Raw genomic sequence first — 20640 nt, 5'->3', positions numbered from 1 at the left:
CTGCCCCTCCCCCCCCACCCTGCCCCCTCACGAGCTCAGCAGCCTCCAGCTTCCCAGTGCCTTCCCCACCTCACCTCCCAAGCCCCACGGCTGGATGGATAGAACCCCCCCTTTCTTGTTATCGAGTATAAAATACACAGAACATAAAATTTATTTTATTGACCACTTAAACCATCTTAAAGTAAAAAATTCAGTGGCGTTTAGTAGAGCCACAGTGATATGAGGCCCTGTCCACTCTAGTTCTAGGACATTTGTGTCATCCCTGAGAGGAGACTCGGTACTCATCAGCAGGCATCCAACTCCCTCCTTCCCGGAGCCCATGGCGGCCGTGAAGCTGCTGTTTCTCAGTCTCTCTCTGGATCTGCCTACTCCGGACATTCCCTATAAATGGGACCGTACGGTGTTGTGGCTTTTTGCACTGGCCTCACTCAGCGTGATGTTTTTAAGGCCTGTGCTGTAACACGGATCAGTCCTTCTTATGGAGTACTTGTCCATCCGCTTGTCCACACATAAGTGGACAGACCCTGGGGTGGTTTCCACCTTTTTGCTGTTGTGAACAGTGCTGCTATGAACATTTTCGTACAAGTCTTTGAATACCTGGTTTTGGTTCTTTTGGGTATGTACCTGGAGTGGGATTGCTGGGTCACATGGTAAGTCCGTTTCCCTTGGCGGCAGTGTACGAGGGTCCTCGCTTGTTTTGTTCCCAGCCTAGAGGTGTATACACACCCAGTATGGAGCCCAACATGGGGCCCGACCCCGAGACCAAGACCCGGGTGCTTCAGCAGCTGAGCCATCCGGGCACCCCTCTCGCTGTGGTTTTGATTGGCCTTTCCTGAATAACTAATGATGTTGGCCATCTCTTACATGCTTTTAGGCCGTTTGTGTTTCTTCATTGAGGAAATGTCTATTCAGGTCTTTCTCTAGTAATTGGGTTGCTTTTTTGTTGTTGAGGTCTTTATATATTCTGGATACTAACATCAGATTAGCACATTTTCTGCCTTCTGTGTATTATTTTTTCATTCTTGTGATAGTGTCCTTTGATACACAAAAGCTTTCAATTTTGATGAAGTCCAATTTTTTTCTTTTGTTCCTTGTTTTCAGTGTCATATCTAAGACCAGTGCCAAACCCAGAGTCCTGGAGAGTAAACTGTTTTCTTCTAAGTATTCTATTTTTAGCTCTTATTAGGTCTCTGATCCATCTTGAGTTAATTTTTTGTGTGTGGTTGAAGTCAGGGTCCAGCTTCATTGTTTTGCATGTGGCTGCCCAGCACCAAGTCTTGGCATCCTTGTCAAAAATCAGTTGATGATCGACATATCGGTTTATCTCTGGACTCTCAGTTCTTTTACATTGATCTGTATGTCTGTCCTTGTGCCAGTACTGCATGTTTTTTTGTAGTAAGTTTTTAAGTCAGGAAATGTGAGAATATCCCCTTTTATAGATAAGGACACTGGGGCTCAGGAAGGCAACATGACTGACTGGAGGCAGAGGGGTTGCCCTGAGTCCCGGCAGGAGGAGCTGAGGTGATGGGATGAATGCAGTGGGTTGGCCAGTGGTCCTGTTTCCCAGAGGGCGGGCTTCAGGAGTGAGCAACCAGGCTGTCCATGTCCCCTAGAGCAGCAGGAAAAGGCCCTCCCCTGGACTACTTCTGTCTGAGGGCAGTGTGGGGCCTGTCAGCCTTCACAGAGGCCTGGCGTCTCAGAGGCCAAGGGCTTCTGGCCCACAGCTCTGTGCTGCAGCGAGGTGGCTGGGTGGTGGCCGGTCAGCCTACAGCGGCCACTTAGAGAAGAGCCCCTCTCGGGGACCTTTAGGGCCCACTCTCACTGTGTCCCCTCTGGCTTCCTCCTCCCCCCTTTGCAGTGGTTGGATCGCAGCCCTGTCTACACTGAAGCAGCGCCACTTGGCTGTGTCGATCATCATGATGGTGGTGGCTGGCTTCTTCACCCTGTGCGCCGGGCTCTCACTCTTCCTTCTGAAGCGGGTGAGTGGTGGGTGCTGGGCCAACAGCAAACTGAGGAAGCAAGGCACCTCTTTCCTGCCTTCGCCTTGGGGATGCCCATCACTGGAGGCACTTGGGCCCCCGGGTCCCCAGAGGTCCAGTGACTGTCACCAGGGTTCCGCGGGGGAGGTCACGCAGGCCCCCAGGGCACACTTCTCACCGCAGCCTCTTTCCCCAGGTGCACTCCCTGTACCGCCGGACGGGGGCCAGCTTCCAGCAGGCCCAGGAGGAGTTTTCCCAGGGAATCTTCAGCAGTAGGACCTTCCGCAGCACTGCCTCATCTGCTGCCCGAGGAGCCTTCCCGGGGAACTAGTCCTCCTGACTCTCCTTTGTCTGCCCCAGCCTCTTCTCTTGCCTGCCTTCTAGCTGCACTTTCTGTGGGTGCCTTAAACAGTGGTTATGCCCAGCACAGACCTGGGGAGGGTCTTGCTCGGTCCTTCCTCCTCCCTCAGCCACCAGCTCTCCATTCTGCCTGAGGGGAGGGGAGGGAGGGACAGGGACTATTTTTTTTTTTTTACACAAGAGAAAAAAGAAAAAAAAAGCTGTCTTTCCTTCTCTGGTGGTGGTTTGGTAGGTTCGAAGCAGTGGGACTGTAGTTCACTTCCCCTTATACGTGTACACACACACATACACACATGCGCATCACATACACATACACACTTGCAATCACCAGCTGACCTGGGCCCATGCCAGCTGGAGTTTTATTTCTGCCAGGATCCTGGGACTCCACTCCTCCCCCAGTAGGCCTGGCCTGAATCTGGCTCCACACACTCAGCCTGTGGCTTCCACAGTCCTGCCTTTCCTTCCTGCCCAGACTGGGTGGTCTCCCAAGGGCTCCCCTTTACATGAGCTGCAGTCCAGGTGGATGGAGAGCTCTGTTCCCCAGATCACTCTGAGGTGGTCTCTGGGCTTCCAGAGCCTCTGGCATGGTTGCTCCCAGGCTCTTCCCTGCCTTATGTTTCTCACAGATTTATAGCCCTTTAGTACCCCCTGCACCTTCCTGGTGTGGGAGGCACGTGTGCCCTCTGGGGTCCTCTCTGAGCCCTCTCCCCTCTGTAGACTTACTGAATGTGCAGTGGGGTTGGCTGGGATTTGGGGATGGGGAGGGATGGAGGATGTTGACCCCAAATAGTCCTGTCCAGCCTTTGACAGTTGTCTAGGAAGGTGGAGTCTGACTGTCCTGGTGTGGTTTGGCCCTGTTTTGATTTCCTCCTGAGGGACTGTGGCCCATTGCCGTGGCCTCAGATTCTACCCCACTCTGCCTTCTCCCCTCCAGCAATCTCATGTGTATGACTCTTCCGGGGGGGGGCACCGAAGAATCAGTCCAGAACTGCATCCCTCATGCTGGACTGATGAGCCACTTTTCAGAGGGTTCTCCCATATCCCCAGTAGAACCTAGGTCACCTGTCACTGGCCCTGGGGATTCCTCAGGTGTGTCAGTGTGATGGGCACTTGGGATGACACCGATAAAACCACCCTGTCCTCTAAAGGCTGTATACAGGGGTGGGTGTGTGGACTGAAGGGACTTCTCAAAAAGCTGGCCAACTGCCTGCCTCTGGGACCTGGGGCCCACCCTGAGGCAGCGTGCAGACTCCCAGCGCACTCAGCCCCAGAGCCACTGAATGATCATGGCAGTGACCAAGGTTTTGTAAACTTTCTGGTATTTTTTTCTTCCTGTACAAATGTATATGTTATGTCTCAATTTTTGTGCTTTAAATAAAAACAAGACATTTTCAGACAACACTGGTCGTAATGTCTGGTGGACTTGGGAGGATGGGAGTGGCCCACAGAGCCTGCACTGAGCTGGCTGCTCCAGTGGTAAGTGAGGAGACCGTCAAGATTCTGCATCTGGGGCGCCTGGGTGGCTCAGTTGGGTAAGCGACTGCCTTCGGCTCAGGTCATGATCCTGGAGTCCCTGGATCGAGTCCCGCATCGGGCTCCCTGCTCAGCAGGGAGTCTGCTTCTCCCTCTCCCACTCCCCGTTTGTGTTCCCTCTCTCGCTGTGTCTTTCTCTGTCAAATAAATAAATAAAATCTTTAAAAAAAAAAAAAAAAGATTCTGCATCTGGCCACCCCGCTCTGGCTGGTCTGGGAGGGGCCAAGCGCCTTCCTGAGACTACTTGGCCAAAAGCACCTTCTTGTCCCAGTATCTCTACTTTAGAGCTGCTGGTTCTGGGCCGGAGGGGCACCCTTGGGAGCCTCTTTGACTCTTACCCCAGCACCCTGCACGCCTGCTCAGCCCGGCTCCTCCCCACTTGCCCTTCACGTGAGCCATAAAGCCTGGATGGGATTCCCCCCTACCCCCAGCGACCTCATCTGCTGGCCTCGGCTCGGGGGCGGGGACCTTAGTGCTCCCACCACGTGATCTCCAGTGGCGAGGCGCCCCAAAGCGGCCCCTGGAGCACCCGGGGGAGGCGGGGCCGTGGGGGCGGGGCGGGATGGCGCCCCGCCCACCGCGCTGCAGTCCCGGCGGGCGGCGCTGGGGGCAGCGTAGAGTCCGCTCCGTGGCCGCGCGCCCTGACCGCTAGGCTGCGCGCCGGAACGCCGAGCAGGGAAGCAGGAAGCGGCGGGCGCGGGGCGGCGGGGATGGCGGGGCCCGGCTGGGGCCCCCCGCGGCTGGACGGCTTCATCCTCACCGAGCGCTTGGGCAGCGGCACGTACGCCACAGTGTACAAGGCCTACGCCAAGGTGGGTGCGGGGCGGGGCGCCCCCGGGGACCCCGGAGCCGGGCAGGGACGGGGCTGGGGAACCAGTGAGGGCCCGGCCCCTGTGCCCGCCAGACCCCGAGCGAGCCCGGGTGGGCGTCCGGCGAGAGAGAGGCGAGACGCGGCGTGCGAGCAGTGACGGGCCCGCGGCCGGCCGCCCTTCGGTGGAGGAGCTGGGAGCTGGCTGCCACCCTTAGGCTTTAAAAACAAACGCACGCCCACACAGCCCTGTTTTGTCTGGAGAGGCAGGTGGAGGCCTCGGTGGAGCTCGGTGTCACTGACTGTAGAATAGGCGCAGAACAGGGAGGATCCTTGATGGGCTGGGAGGAGTCTGGGACAGGGTTCTAGAAGGCTGGACCCAGTTAGGAATCGGAGTGCGCCGCTCTAGAGCACTGAATGACATGCCTTCGTGGGGGCACTCTAGAATACAATGAGATAGATTATGGAGCAGCGTCGGAGAACACCAGACTGGGTGGGGATGCGGGGATTCCAGAATCCGGGTGCCTCCCTGGCCTGAGAAGGGGAAGCTGGGAAGCCTGGAGGCTGGTGTGATGGGGGAAGAGGGGCCAGGCATGGGCTCTGGCCCCCTCAAGGCAGAATCCTCAAATCTCTTGTCCCCACAGAAGGACACTCGTGAGGTGGTAGCCATAAAGTGCGTAGCCAAGAAGAGTCTGAACAAGGCATCTGTGGAGAACCTCCTGACAGAGATTGAGATCCTCAAGGGCATTCGACACCCCCACATCGTACAGCTGAAAGACTTCCAGGTGCGGGCCTGGGGTGGGGCCACCCCAAAGGGAGTGGAGAAGGGACATTCTCTTCAAGCTGCCTGTCTGCCTCTGTAACCACAGTGGGACAGCGACAACATCTATCTCATCATGGAGTTCTGCGCAGGGGGTGACCTGTCTCGCTTCATCCATACCCGCAGGATTCTGCCTGAGAAGGTGGCCCGTGTCTTCATGCAGCAGTTGGGTAAAAGCCTCTGACCCCCTCCTGACACCCCTTCCTGTGATCTCTGCCCCCCCTCAACCCCCCACCCCAGGCTTAGAGCCCTTCTTAGCAGTTGTCTCTGTCTCAGCTTGGATTGTTAGGGCCCCATCTTTCCCATGTGCCTATCCCTGGTTTAAGGATGTCATGAGAGACAGAGAGGAGCCCCCATTTGTGGGGAGTCCAGGTTTCCACACGTGGAACATAATATAACGGATTCGTAGAACGTTCCAGGGCCCAGGGGTAGAACTCAAGTGCTTTGCCAAGGAAAAGAACAAGACCCTAAGGGCTGGGGGGCTAGGGAGGCTTCTGGGAGGGGGAGGGGACTTGTGAATGGGTCCAGGGGGGTAGGGGTCAAATTCTTAGAAGTGGCGGGAACCTGATACTTAAGTATTAAGACATTCAGTAGAGCAGCCAGCGCAGAAGTCAGGTTGGACAAGCTCGAAGGGGCAGATGTAAGGCTGGAGGGGGCGAGGGGCAGGTGAAGGATGGGCTCCTCTGACCTGTTTCTCCGTGTGGGTCTTCTTACTCCCCAGCTAGTGCCCTGCAGTTCCTGCATGAACGGAGTATCTCTCACCTGGATCTGAAGCCACAGAACATTCTGCTGAGCTCCTTGGAGAAGCCCCACCTTAAACTGGCAGGTGTGAGTCTGGAACAGCAGGGATGAGGTTTGGAGGGTGGGTGTGCCGAGGCCTCCCACTGCCCAGGCTCGTTCAGCAGCCCTGGTTCTCATGGCACCCTCTGTTGAGTCACCAAGCAGTGACGGGCTGGGAGATGCAAGGACAGGCCCCACCACCAAAAGGCAGGACGTTTTTTGGGCTCCCCACACTTGACTCCAGCAGTGGACTGGATGGGGTCAGGGCTCAGTCTACAGTCAGGGTCAGGACTCTGTGTGTGACCATGGGAAGGGTTCAGTGTGTGAGCAGGGTTGGGAATTGGTCCGTCACCAGGATTGGGGCTCAACCTGCGACTGGGTCTGTGGCAGTGTTGGAGGATGAGGGGGGGAGGAGGTGGCTGTGGCCAAGAATGGACTTGAGGCTGGGAGGCCAGAAAGCAAGGTAAAACCTCAGCTCCTAATCCCTGGTGGGCCCTTATCCTCGTAGCTGGTGCGATCAGGGTGGGCTTCCTGGAAAAAGATGCCTGAGGGGGCTGGCTCCCAGAGGAAGATGTAGGAGGGGGTTCTAGGCTAATTTGGAGAGAAAGGGTGTGAGCAGAGGCTGCAGAGTAGGATTGATCCTGGTGAGCCTGGCGGGTGGGGAGGAGCCCTGAACTGGAGCCCAGAGTGAAGCTTTAAAGGGCAGGAGCCACAGCAGCTAGAAATGGGGCCCTGCTGCCTGGCCTCTTGCCCGCAGACTTCGGTTTCGCGCAGCACATGTCTCCCTGGGACGAGAAGCATGTGCTCCGTGGCTCCCCGCTCTACATGGCCCCCGAGATGGTGTGTCAGCGGCAGTACGACGCCCGTGTGGACCTCTGGTCCGTGGGGGTCATCCTGTACGGTGAGAGCTCTGTCCCCAGCCCCAACCCAGGGACCTCCGCCCTGTGTCCTCAGGCAAGGCCTCTCTGGGCCACTCCTGAAGGGTTCTAACGAATGTGACTCTGCGGGCCCGGGGACCCTGCCCTGAGAGGTGTCAGCCCCCCTGCCCCCACCCCAAGGAGTGGGCCAGGCCAGGCTTGACCCTATCCCCTCCCAGCCTGCCCTCTGCCTCCCTTCCACAGAAGCCCTCTTCGGGCAGCCCCCCTTTGCCTCCAGGTCATTCACAGAGCTGGAGGAGAAGATCCGGAGCAACCGGGTTATCGAGGTGGGTCTTGAAGGGTGCTTGGCAGCCTGTTGGGAGAGGGGGTCAGGGCCCTGAGTTCTGAGCCCTCACTGCACCCGCACAGCCCGGGGTATGGGAACCCAGGTCGCTCATGGCAGGGAGCAAAGGGCCTGCCCCACTGATTGTGTGTGGCCCCCCTGTGGGAGCAAAGCAAGCAGGCCAGGCCCAGCCTTCCCAGGAGTGACCCAGGGAGGGGAGAAGCACCTGCACGCAGGGCTCCCAACAGCAGAGCTTCCAGTGAGGGCGCGGCTCTCCACTGGCTCCAGCGCCTTGTCCTGTCACTGTTCTTCCCGAGGCTCCGATTCTCCATCTGCACACGTGTCCCTCTGGGGCGTCCCCAGACCAGGTGGTCCTGACTGGCCTCTGGGCTGGGGACTGAGGTGCTGGGGCCCCGTGTGATCTGTCTCCCACCCCCCCCCACAGCTCCCCCTGCGGCCCCCGCTCTCCCGAGACTGCAGGGACCTGCTGCAGCGGCTCCTGGAGCGGGACCCCAGCCGTCGCATCTCCTTCGAGGACTTCTTCGCCCACCCCTGGGTGGACCTGGAGCACATGCCCAGTGGGGAGAGCCTGGCCCGAGCAGTAAGCAGGCCAGCGGGAGGGCATGGGGAGGGGGCGGGTGGGGGGCTCATCGACCCCATTCGGTGGTGCGCCGGGGACCTGCCTTTCTGTGTTCGTGGTGAGCATGGGGTGTGGGGCTGACCCCCGACCCGCCTGTCCCCCAGACCGCCCTGGTGGTGCAGGCTGTGAAGAAGGACCAGGACGGGGATGCTGCGGCCGCTCTATCTCTCTACTGCCAAGCGCTGGACTTCTTTGTGCCTGCCCTGCACTGTGAGTGCCCGGAGCCCCGGGGTGTAGCAGGGGTGGGGCAGCCTCAGCTGCGGTGGATGGATTCCAGAAGCAGCTCCCACCCAGAATTTTGTGGGAGACAAAGCAGAGGGTAAATGTGGCCCTTGGTCCTTTTGAGGATTCCGGAGGATTTGGTATGGGGGCAGGGCAGACGCCTCATGTAAGCCCCCACTTTCTACAGATGAAGTGGATGCCCAGCGGAAGGAGGCAATTAAGGCAAAGGTGGGTGAGGGAGTCTCCTGAAGGAAAGGGGTGAGCGATCCTGGGGTCTCTGCAGACTGGCTCTCTTAGAACTGAGCACCAGCGCTTCTCTCCCAGGGAGGGTCCGGCCCGCCTCAGGGGCCCCCTGCCATTACAGTGTGGGGCAGTCACTGAGGACCCAGAGGGAGAACTTGGAGGTGGGTGCTGGTGAGGGAGTCGGGGTGGGACAGCCCCTTCTCAGCCCTTCACCTCCTGCAGGTGGGGCAGTACGTGTCCCGGGCCGAGGAGCTCAAAGTCATCGTCTCCTCCTCCAATCAGGCCCTGCTGAGGCAGGGGACCTCTGCCCGAGACCTGCTCAGAGGTAGGCTCGTGTCCTGGCCTCAGCCCCCAGCAGCTTCCCTCCAGCCCGAGGGGGCAGCAGCATGGGGTAGGTTCCCTGAGATGAAAAACAGGCTGCTTCCCTCACCCTGAGCCTTTGCCCTCATCCCAGAGATGGCTCGAGACAAACCTCGCCTCCTTGCTGCCCTGGAAGTGGCTTCAGCTGCCACAGCCAAGGTTTGTACCCAGTGCGAGGGGTCCATACGGGGCGGGAAGAGCCCAGGGCATGACCCTGAGTGACCCTGTGTCCCTGTGGCTGTAGGAGGAGGAAGCCGGCGGGGAGCAGGATGCCCTGGGCCTGTACCAGCACGGCCTGGGGGAGCTGCTGGTGCTGCTGGCAGGTGAGGCCCCCCCATCACCACACTCCCCCAAGCCCCAGGCTGCCCAGCCCTCACCTCGCGTCCCCCCTCTCTTTGTAGCGGAGCCCCCAGGCCGGAGGCGGGAGCTGCTTCACACCGAGGTGCCCACTGCGGTTGGGAGGGTTGGGAGGCTTCCTCTTCCCCCTGCCTCCCGGGTTGGGGGCCCTCCTCCGCTTCCCTCAGGGTGTTCCAAGTCTGGGAGTCAGAGCTCACAGACTGGGGAGGTCAGTGGCCCCGCGCACTCCACTGGGCTCGGGTGCTGGGGGTCAGGGCGCCAGGACAGACAGGGTCTGGGAAGCCAGCAGCGGAAAGTGGGCACGCTGCTTTGGTTGGAAAGGCCTCCTAGAGAAGGGAGTGGATAGAGAGCTCGGGGGCGGTTGTTCGGATGGGGTAGAGGGTTCTGGAGAGCGTCAGGAGCGGGGAGGAAAGCAATTTGAAGGCCCCTCCGACCCACACCCCCATGGGCGTGTCTTCCCTCGGCAGGTTCAGAACCTTATGGCTCGAGCTGAATACCTGAAGGAGCAGGTCAAGGTGGGCACGCGGGCTGGATGTGTTCTGCCCCTCTCTGCCTATGGCTGTCTGTCGCCTGCGCCCCCTTCCGTGTCTCCCCCTTCCGTCTTCCTCTGAAGGTCTCCCCATCACTGTCTCTGTCCTTGGCACTCGTGCTCAGTCACTCAGCGGCTGCTCGGTGCGGGCCCCGTGCCCGCCTCTGGCTGTCTCTCACCCCTGCGCTGCCTTTACGCTCCACAGATGAGGGAGTCTCGCTGGGCCGCTGAGACCCTGGACAAGGAAGGACTGTCAGAGTCTGTTCGTAGCTGTGAGTCCTGCCCTGGGGTTGGACTCTCTACCAAGGAGGGGGAAGGGCTGGGGGCAGCGCTGGATTCTGCCTTTGTGCCAGAGACGTAAGACGAACTTTCCCCCCTTCCGCTCCACAGCGTGCACCCTGCAGTGACCCCAGAGGGATGACTGGACAGACCACAGCCACCCCTAATTGGGGATACACTCCCCTAGACTGATGTCCAGAATCCTGTGGCCCTGTGCAGTGCTACGGAGCAGGCTTCCTGGATGGGCAACTCTGAGGACCCCCCCACATCCCAGCATCTCTAGCCCCCCCTCAGGATCCTCTGCACTTCCCAGACGGTCTGATGGCCCATGTCGGTGTTGGAAGCACTGGGCCTTGGCCCCTGAGGGAAAGGGAGCAGGACTCTGGGAGAAGAGTTTCCTTCGTGTGACTTTGGTTATGTGGTGGTTGTTGGATCTTGAGCCTGTCAGTCTGGGGGCAGGAGGCCTCTGGGTTTGCTCTGAGAACAGGGCAGGGGGCCCTCGGCAGGGCACTTCTGCTCTTGCCCCTTCCCTGTCAGCAGGCAGCTATGCCCTGTGCCCTGTCCTTCCTGGGAACCCTTACTGCAACTCACCTCCCCCCTTGCACTGGAATGGGGCACTTCAAGACCCCTCAGGGACCACCCACCCCACGGTGTGCACCCAGCCCCACAGAGCTCACCCGTTTTCCTGGGAGCTGACCCTCACCCACCCTCTGAATATTTTAAGATAATCCTTCAGACATGAAAATAATGTACTTTGCAGGGGTGGGGCAAATTTAAGAAAGCCATGCCTTGTTCCTGCTCTGGCCCAGGGGGCACAAGGGGAGTGGTCTTCAGCCTTCATCCTTCGCCCCTACTTGCCACAGAGCTGGTCCTGGCCTGGAGCGGGGAGGCATGGGGGCTGCCGGACCCATCAGGCTGAGGAGGAGCCAGCAAACCAGGAGACCTGGTTCTGGGTCTGACGTTGCAGCTCCCCCCGTGTGTGACCCTGGGCAAGTCCCTTCCCCTTTCTGGGCCTGATCTCCCCAGCTCTCCAATGGGGCTGTTAATACCTCCTCAGCTCCCCACATGGGCTTTTAAGAGGACAAAGTGACTTTAATCTGGAGAAGAATGTACACACAGTGGAGTTATTTGGGGGTTCTTTTTAAAAAGTCCACAAGTGCTGGTGATCTCTAACCTTTGTGCCCTTTAGTGCCTCCTTGGGACAAGAGGTGTCTTCCTTGCAGGAGGCTAGGTGTAAAGAATGTAATTCATTGTTTATTAAATTATTTTCTGAACTCGTGCTTCTCTTCTTGCCCTGGGAAAAATAGAGAGGGTATCCCCTGTTCACAGGCTGAGGCTGGAGGGGTCCCAGGAAAAGCTGGGAAACCTGTGGAAGAGTGGGATCCCCAGACAGGATCCCCTGGCCTCTTCCCCTGGACTGGTGAGTGAGCAGAGAGCTGGACCCAGGGAAAGGGTATCCTCTCCCGTCTCAAGTGCTCAAACCCAGCTCGCCAGGACCCCAATCTGAAAGTTTCCAGCAGCCTGCTCTCCCCTTACCAGGTCTCGGTCTGAACAGCATGCAGGAGCATCTTTGGGGACTTAAGTGAGGAGGAGTGCATCCCGTGGGGGCCCTCCAGTGGGGCCAGGAAAGGGCTTCCATACTGGGAGGGACCTAATTTCCCCCGAAGCCCTTGGCCTGGCCTTTGGGGGGCAGTGTCGAGCAGTGGTCCGGGGGCAGAAGGCATGGCCAAGATCTTGGCTCTGCCCTTTGGCCCTGAAGCTTGGGACCCATTGATTAGCCAGTTTCTTGGTAAAATGAGGATGAAGGTAAGCGCCCAGTGGTGGTGGTTCGTAAGGATTAAAGGAGTTACTGTGTAGGGGCCTGACACAGTACAAGTTCAACACAATGTTATTTTCAGATTTAGGGCAAGGAATGTACTTCAGATTATCTCTGGGAGTGGGCTGCCCAAGAAAGCCTCAATGAGAAAAATGAGGGAAAGGAAGGAAAGTGACTGGACCTAGTGAGCGGGTGGGTGAAGACTGGATGGGAGGGAGAGTGGGAATGAGGAAGGACGGGGTTGAAAGACCAACTGAACAGAAGGATGATGGGCTCAAGGGTTGGCCTGCGGACCCCACAGTGTGTATGTGATCTCTGCATTGGCTGTGCCCGAACAAGGGCCTGAAACTCCTACAGATGGGTGTGGGGAGGAGGGCCCCACTTCAGGGACAGGAAAGGCCCAGCTGGTCCTGTCTAAGCTACCTGCCAAGGAAGGAGACAGTCCAGCCCGAGGAGGTGCGGCTTGTTCTCTAGGGTTCTCTTCGAATGGCAGAGACCTATGGGAAATATGCTAATCTGCTTTAAAAAATACATTTTTTTCCTCCCAGGAGCAAGAGTTTCCGTCTCTCACATTTAACACTTTGAAAGTGCGCAAAGCAGGGCAGACACGCCCCATCATCTGTGTGCCTCATCCGCCCTGTCCTCCCACTTCCACTCAGTCCCCCAAGCCCAGAGCCAGCGCCAGGCCAAGCTGGGGGAGCACCTGAGCCTGGGTCCCTCTGTCTCCCAAGGGGCCAGCCCCGGGAGCAGCAGATGGGCTGCTGGAGCAGACTGAGGTGTCCCTGTGCCCAGCCTGCCCTTTCTTTTGCTAAGTAGGAAAAAGTGGAAGGACAGAGAACCTTGGTTCCTGCAGGAGTCATCTAGAAGAGCTCTTGTCCCCAGAAGCCAGCTGCCATCCCAGCCCCCATAGGGGAGATGGCCCAGCCCTGAGGCTGGGACATGACGGGAAGGGGCACATCACTTTCTCCAGAGTAACTCATCCCCATACTTGAAATCCCACAGACACACTAACACACAGACACAGGCCCCAGGCAGTAGACATACAGAAACACCAAAGCCACGTTCAGGTTCACAGACCCACGCAGACCCCACATGGACCCACACTCGTGATCACACACACACACGCGCACACGCAGGCACGGTTCCTGCTGAATAAGGCTGAGGCAGCCTCAGCGCCACTGCTCCCCGGGATCAGCCCACCCTGGCTCCCCTGCTCTCCCTGAGCCTTGCCCCGCAGGGTTCTGGGAACAGGTGTGCCTGGCAGGCCCAGGGTTAGAGGCAGGGCAGCAGGCTCTGGGGCCTCCTCCCACTCCCCGTGCACAGCTCCCCGCCCCCAACCCAGCCTCAGGCATCGCCCGGGTCAATAGGCACAGCCAGCATCTCAGGCTCAGCGAGCGAACATTCCCCCAGATGTCCCCAGCGCCTGCCGGGGGGCCTCCATGTCTGAGGAGGTACCATCTGGCCAACGAGGGAAGGGGAGGTCCTCTGAACTCCAAACCCTATCCCCCTCCCAATTCCTCCCTGGGGACCAGCTGGTCTCTGGAAAATCACTGCTTCTGTCTCTGTACCCCTGTCCCTCTGAGAACCAGGCCTGAGCTGTCTGGGTAGGTAGAAGGCAGAAGAAGGAGACTGGAGTAGGTCAGGGGTCACCAAACTTCCTGAAATCGCCCATATTACGGGGCTGGAGAATGGGGGTGGGGTGAGGGGAGCAGGCCAGCCATCTTTGCCATCCCTCTCCTCCTGAAAGCATGGAGGGGGTTGGGACGCAGGGGCTGTCTCATCCCCTTTCAACATCTCCTGTAACCTCAGACTGCCTGCAAGCATGAGAAAGAGGGAAGGAGGAGGGAAGAAAAACAGGAGAAAGAAAAAGGCCCAGGGAGGTAAATGGCTTACTCTAAACTACGCTGTCCTAATGGCAGGGTTTTAATTGCTGTGAAAAGGGAAGTTTGGGGGCAAGTGGCTTTCTCTGTGGCCCTCCCATCACACCAGGGGGGTGACCAGTCACGGACGAAGTGACTGTTGAATAAGTGGAAGCAGAAACTGGCCGGGAAGAGAGTAGTGGGCCAGTGGTCACGTAGACAGGCCCTGAGGGCTTGGGAGTGGGGGCAGGTACAGAGGCAGCCCCCCACCTGAGGGTGTGAGTATGGGACAGATAGGAGCCAGGAACGGAGTAGAAGAGGGTGGGAGGCACAAATGAGAAGGACGTGGACTGGCAGAGAAGCCCTGAGAGCAGGGGAAGTAAGAGGGGAGGCAGGGAGAGGCCAGCAGAGCCTGGAGACCCCTCAGCCTGTCCTCCTTGCCCACCTCTGCCTGGGCCCCAGAGCTGGCTCCTTTTGCGCCAGAGCCTCCTTCCCCATTCCAGGGCCACGCAGACAGGTCAGGGCTTTTTGGGGTCCCCAGGCATGAGGAGGAAACGAGTGTGGGGGCTCAGCACCCCCATCTCCCTGACTCCAGGCCCCAACCAGCTCATTTTGTGAGGGTTCAGTGAGTGCTAACCCCCCAGCCTCCCCCACGGCCTGCCTCTCTGCCTCTTTCACTCTGGGTCCTGCAAACCACTGAGGGAAAAGGGGTCTGTCCAATCCCATTAGGCAGAAGGTCCCTGGAGGGTGGCGTGCTGACGTGGGCCTTGCTGCTGATGCAGCTGAGGAGGCCCATGCACCTCCCCCCCCACACACCCGGCCTGGGGCTTCAGCTTGGGTCTCCTCCAGCTCCAGGAAGGTCAGGAGGGGGTTTTGTCCAGAGACTGCCCAGGGGGCAGCCTAGGAGCAGCTCAGAGGCCCAGGCCCCTTCCCAGGAGATGCTCAGGAGAGAAGGCTCGGCGTGACAGCCCAAACCGCCCCGTCCTGGGCCTGTGTCCCTCCCTGTCCTCACCCTCCTCATTCCTCATTCTCTTTTTCTCCTCTCTCTTCCACCTGTTTCTCCCTATGTTACCTACGGAAGAGATTTTATGTTTCTTTTTCTTTTTTTTTTTTTTTTTAAGATTTTATTTATTTGACAGAGAGAGACACAGTGAGAGAGGGAACACAAGCAGGGGGAGTGGGAGAGGGAGAAGCAGGCTTCCCGCCGAGCAGGGAGCCCGATGCGGGGCTCGATCCCAGGACCCTGGGATCATGACCTGAGCCGAAGGCAGCCGCTTAACGACTGAACCACCCAGGCGCTCGAGGTTTTATGGTTCTTGTTCTTATTTTACAAGGGAGGCCTAATGGAGACTTTGCCCTTGAAACCAAACCCTCATATGGCTGTGCTGCCTGTAAACCTTGGCTGGCTTCCCAAGGCTGGTGCCAAGCAGGGACACCTGGGGTGAGCCTGTAGCACCTTGTCACTGCTCAGGGCCCTGGGGTGGCCTGCTTGGGGTTGGTTTCCTGGACCCCCCACAGGTAAGTAGGATGAGATTTGGGCTCTTCAGGTTTTTTTTTTTTTTTTTTTTTTAAGGATTCAGTTGTCATTTATTGGTCTAGTGTCAAGGGCTTTACAAACAGTCATCCTTGGAAACATTGTTATTTAGAGAAGTTCATTTCACAGCAGGGAAAACAGGCTCTGAGAGGGAAAGGGACCTGCTCAAAGTCACACAGCAGTGACGGGACTGGAAGGCAGTGGCCCTGCCTTCTCTTTGTTATACCTGCCGTCTCCAAGGTGAGAAGGAGGGGTAGGTGTAGGTGCTGGAGACAGCTGTGATTGAGCCGTAGCCCCTGCTGGGGTCCCAAGTAATGGCCCGGAGGCCCGGCCATGTCCATGTGCACCCCCATCCAGCTGGCTGCCACACCCTCCTCAAAGCCCAGACCTGTTTCATCCAGCCCCAGGCTGGACCTGGTGCCCTAGGTCAGTGCGGGAACCCTGCCCTTGCCCACGGCCCCGAGAGGGTAGGACTTGAACATCTAATAGAGGCTGGCATTGCTATGAAGCTACGGGTAAAGACGGTTGTGGGGCTGCGAACCCCAGGATTCCTGGAGGTCTATAAGAAGTGGGAGGATAGGTACATCATTTCAAATTTTTATTTTTCACAGAGCTGACAGGAGATCCAGCTATGGAATCCAGAGAGAGTTCTACGGGAACAGAACAGAAATTGCCTGGGCCTGGGTCCAGAGAAGGCCTGGAGCCGCCTGGGCTACCGTTCAGTGCCAGCTTCATCCTTGGCACTCGGCCCCTCACACAGCATCACTCAGCTCTCGGGAGCCAGAGCCCACGGTACAACGGCAGCCGCTCGAGGCTATGGCTGCAGCTGTTGTCCAGCCCAAGGAGGAGTGCGGGGTGGGCTCCGAGGGCCAGGGAGGCCAAGCTAGAAAGAGTCTTAGAAATTACCCAGTCCACCCCCATTTTAGAGATGATGCAGTGAGGCCCAGAAAGAGCAGTGGCTTTCAAGGAGAATGAACACAGAGGCTCAAAGTTGGGCTTCTGATCTACTGAGTGTGTCTGCCCAAAGAGCCCTCTAAGCATGTCTGAGTTGGTGTCTACAGGGGCTGGCTTGTGCGTGTGTGCGTGTGCATGTGCGTGTGTGTGTGTGTGTTTGCCAGGATGTGTCTGTGGTGCATGCTTCCGCACACGCCATGGTTTCCATATCTCTCTATGTGTCTCTCTATGGGTGCTCCTGTGTGCAGGAACTTGGGGCCATGGCCGGAGGGAGATGGGCCTATTCCTACAATCTTAGGAGGCTTCTCCAGGCTGAGCAGAGAGGGTGGGTCCTGAGGGAAAGGGTGAGGAATGGGGACTCTGGTCCCAATGGAGAGGGAGAGACCAGAAGGCAGGTTTGGGCCATGGATGAGAAGGGTCCTGAGCTAACATGGGACAGGGGGAAACAAAACTAAGATGGGGTGTGGGTCCCTGGACATTGAGACATGTTCTTAGCCCTCATGTGGGCCCAGCCCCCTGGTCACCCCAGTGGGCAACCCCAAGGGAAGTAGTCACATGATGTGGCACTTCTCAGCTGATTGCTTGAGATCCCCCAATGTGGCCTGGGCCTTGTCCTTGAGTGAGCCGAGGTCCAAGCCAGGGAGACTGGCCAACTGCCCAAGGACGGAGGCCCTCTCCTCCTCCTCTGTGTCCTCCTCAATCATCTTGGCCAGCTCCCGGGGCAGCTCCACGTCTCCACCTGCCATCTGAATCTGGCTCTCATCTGTCTCGTTCTGAAGGGAAGAGGGGAGGAGGTGGAGTGGGGCTGGAGGCCCAGGAAAACCCAGAGTTGAAGGGACAGGGAGGAGGCCTGGACTGGGCTCCCAACCCTTAGATTCTTGAGCCATATGTTCCAGTGAGTTCAGCCCCCACCCCCACATCCCAGGATCAAGCTTTTGACACTTGGACATGGAGACCTTGCACTTTTATACCACCTAACCTCACTCTGAGATACTGAAGACACTAGCATAGTGAATAAAGCAAAATGAAAATGCTTAGGAGTCAAACTGTTCCAGTCAGCTAAGTCATAGGCTGGCTATTATTACCTATGCTGGAGGACATAGGGATCACAGTGACGGATACCATTTATCAAGTGCCTACTCTATGGCTGACATTCAAAATACCCCTGTGAGGTAGGTATTCTTATTTCTTTTTTTTTTTTTTTAAAGATTTTATTTATTTGAGAGAGAGAGAATGAGAGAGAGCACATGAGAGGGGGGAGGGTCAGAGGGAGAAGCAGACTCCCTGCTGAGCAGGGAACCCGATGCGGGACTCGATCCAGGGACTCCAGGATCATGACCTGAGCTGAAGGCAGTCGCTTAACCAACTGAGCCACCCAGGCGCCCTCTTATTTCTATTTTACAAATAAGGAAATTGAGGCTCAGTTTAAGTAAGTAAATTATTCAATTTAAGTAAATAACTTGTGGATGTCGCACAACTAGGAAGCAGGGGCACTTGTTTTAAACCTACATCATGGGGACACCTGGGTGGTTCAGTTGGTTAAGCGGCTGACTTCGGCTCAGGTCATAGTCCCGGGGTCCTGGGATCGAGTCCCGTGTCAGGCTCCCTGCTCAGCGGGGAGTCTGCTTCTCTCTCTCCCTCCGCCCCTCCCCCCACTTGTGCTCTCTCTCTCTCTCTCTCAAATAAATAAATAAAATATTAAAAAAAAATAAACCTACATCATGGATTCCAACATTTGTGATCTCTTTGCACAACACCTACTGGTTGTCGTTGCATTTCTCTACCCCTTTGGAGACCCTGGCGCTTCCCACTTCATGTCCTACTCAGTTACAGCCAAGTCTTCCCTCTTTTATTAGACTCAGAGTTCCCTGATGACAGGAGTTGTGCTTAGTCAAGCATTTGAGCAATGACTCCATTCCTAGCTGGGTTTAACTCAGTAGCTTTCCCAGCTTTCTGGACTGGTTTTCCCGCTGAGAGACTGGTACCCTGTGGAGAGCCAGAGGCAGCCAAGGGATCAGTAAACATTTGTTGAATGAATGAATGTGATGTTCGCATGTCTGATCTTCCAATTCAAGTGGAAGATTCTGGGCACTGGGAGTACCTTGTGCCTCAGTTTCCTCGTTAGGCAACACTTACATGCCCATCTAGTGCTGCAGTGCCTATGGGAGACATCCTCCTGGCTGTTGACCAACCAACGGGCATTTTGCTCTCTGCAGGCGGACTCCATACCCTGGAAGGCAGCCAGGGGTCCTACAGCAAGCTGAGGTTCCACATTCACAGGCTTGAGCTCTGGCCCCGCTCCCACACTAGCTGGCTGTGTGGCCTTGTCAAGTTCCTTAATCTCTCTGAGCCTCAGTTTCCTTATCTGTAGTGTGGGTGATAGCTACATGGAAGAATTATTGAGGGGCTACATGAGGGCATGAAGGCTAAGTGCCTGGCACACAGTGGGTGCTGCATTCTCTACCCGACCCCGCCCTCCCTGGGTGTGCAGGAGCTCCAAGTGTACTCAACCTTGTGGTAAAATCTACTGCCTTCCACTTCTTCATCTGCCTGGGCCTGATTGGGGTTTGGGGGAGGGGGACGTGGGGGGAGAGAAGGGGTCTGAACTGGCTCCAGAAACACAAACCTATCAGTCTTGGGAAGGCTGGGCTTACCTTCAGCACCAAGCCCTGGCCTCTGAGTCAGAGAACGAAGGATCCAACCAAGAACTCCGTGAGTTTTAGGAGCTGAGAGTTGCAGAGACCAGAGTCCGGAGAAAGAGTGGGGAGCTCTAAGCTCAGGGTCCCCATGTGCCTACCAGCCCAGGCTCCTAAGCTTACCTTGGGCAGGCGATATTTATCTCGGAAGTGGCTCCGCAGCGTGGCCCGCTCCGCCTTCCTCTGCGTGAACTGCGCGTCCCGCTCCATCCTGCGGGAGCACCGAGGCGGAGTCATCTCAAGGGCTGAGAGAAAGGGCGGGGTCTGCGAGGAAAGGGGGAGGGGTCTCCGCGTCCCGCGGCGCGAACAGCTTCGCTCCTGCCAGGGTCGCCTGTGTGTCGCGAGGGTGCTCCGACCTGGCAGCCTCGGTTAGTCTGTGCTGCCTTCCCCCCATCATCGCGGCCCTTTGTTGTCCCTGCACCTGCCACTGGACTATCGGGGAGGGAACGTCAGCCTGTCTGGCTCGCTCTGCAGACCCTAATATGTGTCCCTCGCGGCTTCTTAACTCCGTCTGTCTTTTCCCTTCCTGACAGATTGTGTCGTGTGGGGGAAAGTATTCGGGACAGACTTGGGTTTGCGTCCTGGCTGCACCGCTACTTTGGATATGTCACTTATTTCCCTCTTTTGCAACTCACAAAACTATTATCAGGATTAAGCGAAATAATAGCTAATATTTAATGATACACCATGTGCCCGGCACTGTGCTAGGCAGTTTACATGCGTTAAATAATTTAATCCTTCTAAATATATAAGGCATGTTTTATGGTTACCATCCCCATTTTACAGAAGAGGAAACTGAGGCACAGAAAGGTTTAAGTAACCAGTTTAAAGTCACCCAGCTAAAAAGAAGAAAAACCTGGATCTGAACCTAACTAAGCAGCCTAGCTCTGGAGTCCAGCCCCAGCTGCCTTTCTGTGCCAGCACTGCCTGCACACAAGTAGACATTGAGGCTCAATATCTTTGAGTGCCCCTTCTCAAGATCTGTCTCTGTGACTCTGAGACCCCTCAGCTGCATCGCTTTTCTCAGAACCTCAGGCTCAAAGGAGCTCCAGTTGGAAGATGCAGACAGCTAGGACCAGATCGGATTAAGGGATTACTTGTTTCGTCAGAAATGCACGTGCCCCCACCCCATCCCAGGTCCCTCCTGTCCCTGCCCCCACTCCCTCTGGGCCCAGAGTGCGAAGCTGGGACAGGGTCCTGGGTTTGAGATGGGGTGGATCTGGGGTCAGCCTAGAAAGCAGATCCCAGCTTCTTACCATGTCTAAAAAAGTAAGGTAAGGAGACTCGGGGTCTGAAACCGCCCTAGTGGTGGGCCAGGTGGCTGGAGGGGGTGGGGGAAGGTCGTTGGAGGCAGGAAAGGATCCCACTCACTTCTCTTCCACCAGTTGCTTCTGATACTCCTCATACTCTTCTCGGCTCATGCCCTGCGTTTCGGCCGCCGATTTGTCCCCGTCCCCCTTGTCATCGCCGCCCCCCAGGCTCCCGGTGAGGTTCTTCAGCTGGCCGCCCACCATAGTCTTCACCATGAACGCCATGGTCTTCGCTGGCCCTGGCACCGGGCTCCAGGAGCCAGGCACGTCCGCACCTACTTCAGCACTAGGTCTCGCGGACAGCTCCTGCCGCGGGCCGGCGCCCCACGCTCTGAGCCTCCCGCTGCCCGCCCCTGCCCAG

At 57.3% G+C, this 20640-nt stretch overlaps 3 protein-coding genes across 7 annotated transcripts in view; 2 read left to right on the top strand and 1 right to left on the bottom strand.

Annotated features, from left to right (window-relative positions):
• The window catches only part of SCAMP2 (secretory carrier membrane protein 2), a 22744-nt gene extending 19006 nt beyond the window's left edge, over window positions 1-3738 (top strand). For all 3 annotated transcript variants that reach the window (XM_081831404.1, XM_081831403.1, XM_081831405.1), the window contains 2 exons: window positions 1859-1979; window positions 2176-3738. In XM_081831404.1, coding sequence (XP_081687530.1) covers window positions 1859-1979; window positions 2176-2310 — 256 coding nt within the window. In that variant the 3' untranslated portion in view covers window positions 2311-3738. The remainder of the gene's footprint in view (window positions 1-1858; window positions 1980-2175) is intronic.
• Window positions 3739-4517: 779 nt separating this feature from the next.
• On the top strand, window positions 4518-11384 carry ULK3 (unc-51 like kinase 3). 3 transcript variants are annotated; one of them, XM_081831401.1, is made up of 16 exons: window positions 4518-4684; window positions 5325-5465; window positions 5550-5670; window positions 6222-6328; window positions 7038-7181; window positions 7419-7484; window positions 7926-8081; window positions 8225-8330; window positions 8530-8570; window positions 8808-8910; window positions 9040-9104; window positions 9190-9268; window positions 9347-9387; window positions 9770-9817; window positions 10037-10103; window positions 10222-11384. In XM_081831401.1, exons 1-16 carry the CDS (start codon window positions 4583-4585, stop codon window positions 10236-10238), a joined length of 1404 nt encoding a protein of 467 aa, XP_081687527.1. In that variant the 5' UTR covers window positions 4518-4582; the 3' UTR covers window positions 10239-11384. The 3 variants fall into 3 exon arrangements, with proteins under 3 accessions (XP_081687527.1, XP_006747156.2, XP_030873792.1); XM_006747093.3 differs by having other exon boundaries at window positions 4520-4684; window positions 6222-6326; window positions 7402-7484; XM_031017932.2 differs by lacking the exon at window positions 4518-4684 and having other exon boundaries at window positions 5627-5670; window positions 6222-6326; window positions 7402-7484.
• A 4516-nt stretch (window positions 11385-15900) lies between these two features.
• CPLX3 (complexin 3) lies at window positions 15901-20640 on the bottom strand. Its single transcript, XM_081831400.1, has 3 exons — window positions 20341-20640; window positions 19093-19180; window positions 15901-17046 (listed from the first exon to the last, which is right to left on the bottom strand). The coding sequence occupies exons 1-3, from the start codon at window positions 20502-20504 to the stop codon at window positions 16825-16827; spliced, it is 474 nt and encodes a 157-aa protein (XP_081687526.1). The 5' UTR covers window positions 20505-20640; the 3' UTR covers window positions 15901-16824.

The sequence above is a fragment of the Leptonychotes weddellii genome, chromosome 9, assembly GCF_054177405.1.
Source record: "Leptonychotes weddellii isolate Sample4059 chromosome 9, ASM5417740v2, whole genome shotgun sequence".
Taxonomy (NCBI): Eukaryota; Metazoa; Chordata; class Mammalia; order Carnivora; family Phocidae; genus Leptonychotes; species Leptonychotes weddellii.
The sequence above is the reverse complement of the archived record's forward strand: the minus strand, read 5'-3'. Positions and strand labels throughout refer to the sequence as shown.